This window comes from Camelina sativa, chromosome 17 (genome assembly GCF_000633955.1).
Source record: "Camelina sativa cultivar DH55 chromosome 17, Cs, whole genome shotgun sequence".
NCBI classification, from domain to species: Eukaryota; Viridiplantae; Streptophyta; class Magnoliopsida; order Brassicales; family Brassicaceae; genus Camelina; species Camelina sativa.
In genome coordinates, this window is record NC_025701.1 from 13406880 (window position 1) to 13409165 (window position 2286).

At 30.2% G+C, this 2286-nt stretch overlaps 1 protein-coding gene across 1 annotated transcript in view; it reads right to left on the minus strand.

Annotated features, from left to right (window-relative positions):
* Window positions 1782-2286, minus strand: part of LOC104757037 (2,4-dichlorophenol 6-monooxygenase-like) — a 6028-nt gene continuing 5523 nt past the window's right edge. The window contains exon 13 of the mRNA XM_010479728.2: window positions 1782-2263. Coding sequence (XP_010478030.1) covers window positions 1904-2263 — 360 coding nt within the window. The 3' untranslated portion in view covers window positions 1782-1903. The remainder of the gene's footprint in view (window positions 2264-2286) is intronic.

Sequence of the window (2286 nt, forward strand, 5' to 3'; positions counted from 1 at the left end):
TCGTAGAGGCCGAAGATAATGGAGTCGAAGCCCAACAATATACAAACCGGGTTATAACTGAAAGGACGCGGATCCTTGTTTGAACGGGTCGGGTAATGTCGATTGACAATTTCTGACAAAATTACCCCTGTTAATTTCAATAAACACTCTCCTTCATAACTAATTGAGTGGCAATTTTGGAAATTTTTGGCAATTTTCGAATTTGTACTTCTCTTTTATATATATAGAGATTGAACTAATGATTTAAAAATCTATCTTAAAGTCCATCATAATTAAAAACAGTTTGTGAAGTTGGGTTTCAATGATTTTTAGTGATTCTGGAGGATTTGAGAGGATTTTTTAGTTAAAAATATAGAATCTAAATCTCATGGTTTTAGGTGGGATTTGAAACCCTAGTTACATGGGCTTTATCTTTTTATGTATTTTCTAAAAAAAAGAATGAATACAAAGACTTTACTTACCGATATTCATATTGTAAATAGGGATTTGTTGGTCCCAGAGAGCATTATGAACCTCATGTGGGATGCGCGAACGTTCTAGGAATCCCACAACACCTAGAATATAGAGATCACCGCAAAAACCTCGTGAAAATAGAAAACGTTTCAACATTGGAACGACGTCTTAACACCGACGATTTCCGAAAACCTGAACTCATTCCACGTCCCAATAAACCCATTGATCGTCAACATTTTCCTGAAAGAGCAAGAAATACATCAATACAGAAACGACGAGAATGATTATGAAAATCTACAGTCTAGAATCTAATAAACTCATCAAAGATCTATAGGAATCTGAGAGATTAAGAAAATCTATAGCCTAATCTGATGAACTCAACAAGGATCTATAGGAAATCTAAGATATTAAGAAAATCTATAGCCCAAGAATTTTTCATGCTTTTTTTAAGTAAGAATATTACTTTTTTAAAGTAAGAATAATACTTTTTTTAAGTAAGAATTTTACAATAAATCATATCAACTTCCCTAAAATCATCAAATTATTTAAAATCTTATGAAAACTCAAATCAATTGATATATTAGATTTCTATATTTTTATGTTGAATTCATCAGATTAGGCCAATTAGTTAAAATCAAAAAAGTATGAAAAATTACTTAAAACAACTCTCATTCACCCCCTCTTAATTAAACAATTAGAATACAATAATGTGTCATGTCATATCATATTTAAAAAATAAATCAAAATTAAAATAAAAAGACAAAACAAATTAAGGAAACAAATTATGTATATCTTTTATTAAGGAAATTATGTTGGTTTGGGTTTATAAAACATGATTAGGGTTTAAATTTATAATTTTTAAAATCATATGTCGGTTTGGGTTTATAAAAGAATGATTAGAATTTAGATTTTATAATTAAACAAAATTATATATCGGTTTTGGGTTTACAAAAGAGTGGTTAGGGTTTAGATTTTACAATTAAATGAAATTATATGTTGGTTTGGGTTTACAAAATAGTAGTTAGGGTTTAAATTTTACAATTAAACAAAATGATATGTCGGTTTGGGTTTATAAAATAGTGTTTAGAGTTTAGATTTTATAATTAAACAAAATAATATGTCGGTTTGAATTTATAAAAGAGTGTTTAGGATTTGGAAGTGATAATTAAAAACAGTATTATAGTATTAGAATTAATAATTTTAAAATTGATTGATCTACAGAATTTGTTTCCTAAATTAAGATTTGTTTCCTTAAAGAGGGGATGAACCCAAGAATTGTCCAAAAAAGTATTGATTCATTATATATATTCTTACTTAAAGCTATGCTCTTGCCATTTCTATACTTTATGTAAAGAAAACTTGGAACACCATTACAAAGAAAAGAATCGTGATTTTGTTATTTGCAAATAACAATAGTATACAAGGAATTTGTGGATATAATTGGTGTTATTCATTGTTTATCAAGTATGATTGAGAAGACATCTCTCATGTGCAGTGTAGGGTCCAAAGTAACACTAGACTTTGCACGCGAAGCAATGTGTTGGTCAGGACGGACTAAAATTGATCCTCTCTCTGACATTTTACATATACTCCACCACGAAGTTCCTTCATCATCTTGTCTTTTAACTTCCATAACATCGACATAATTTTCCCACGGAGCTCTTGCTGATTTGCTCTCCCTTTCAACACCCTCTTCGCTACTAGGCCAGACCACGCATACCTTGACATCAACCATAAACTCTTTCGCCACTTTAAATGTAGCACAAGCTAGCTCATAGGACTCTTGTAATGGCGATATTATTAGTAGAAACTCCACTTTCTCCGTGGAAACAA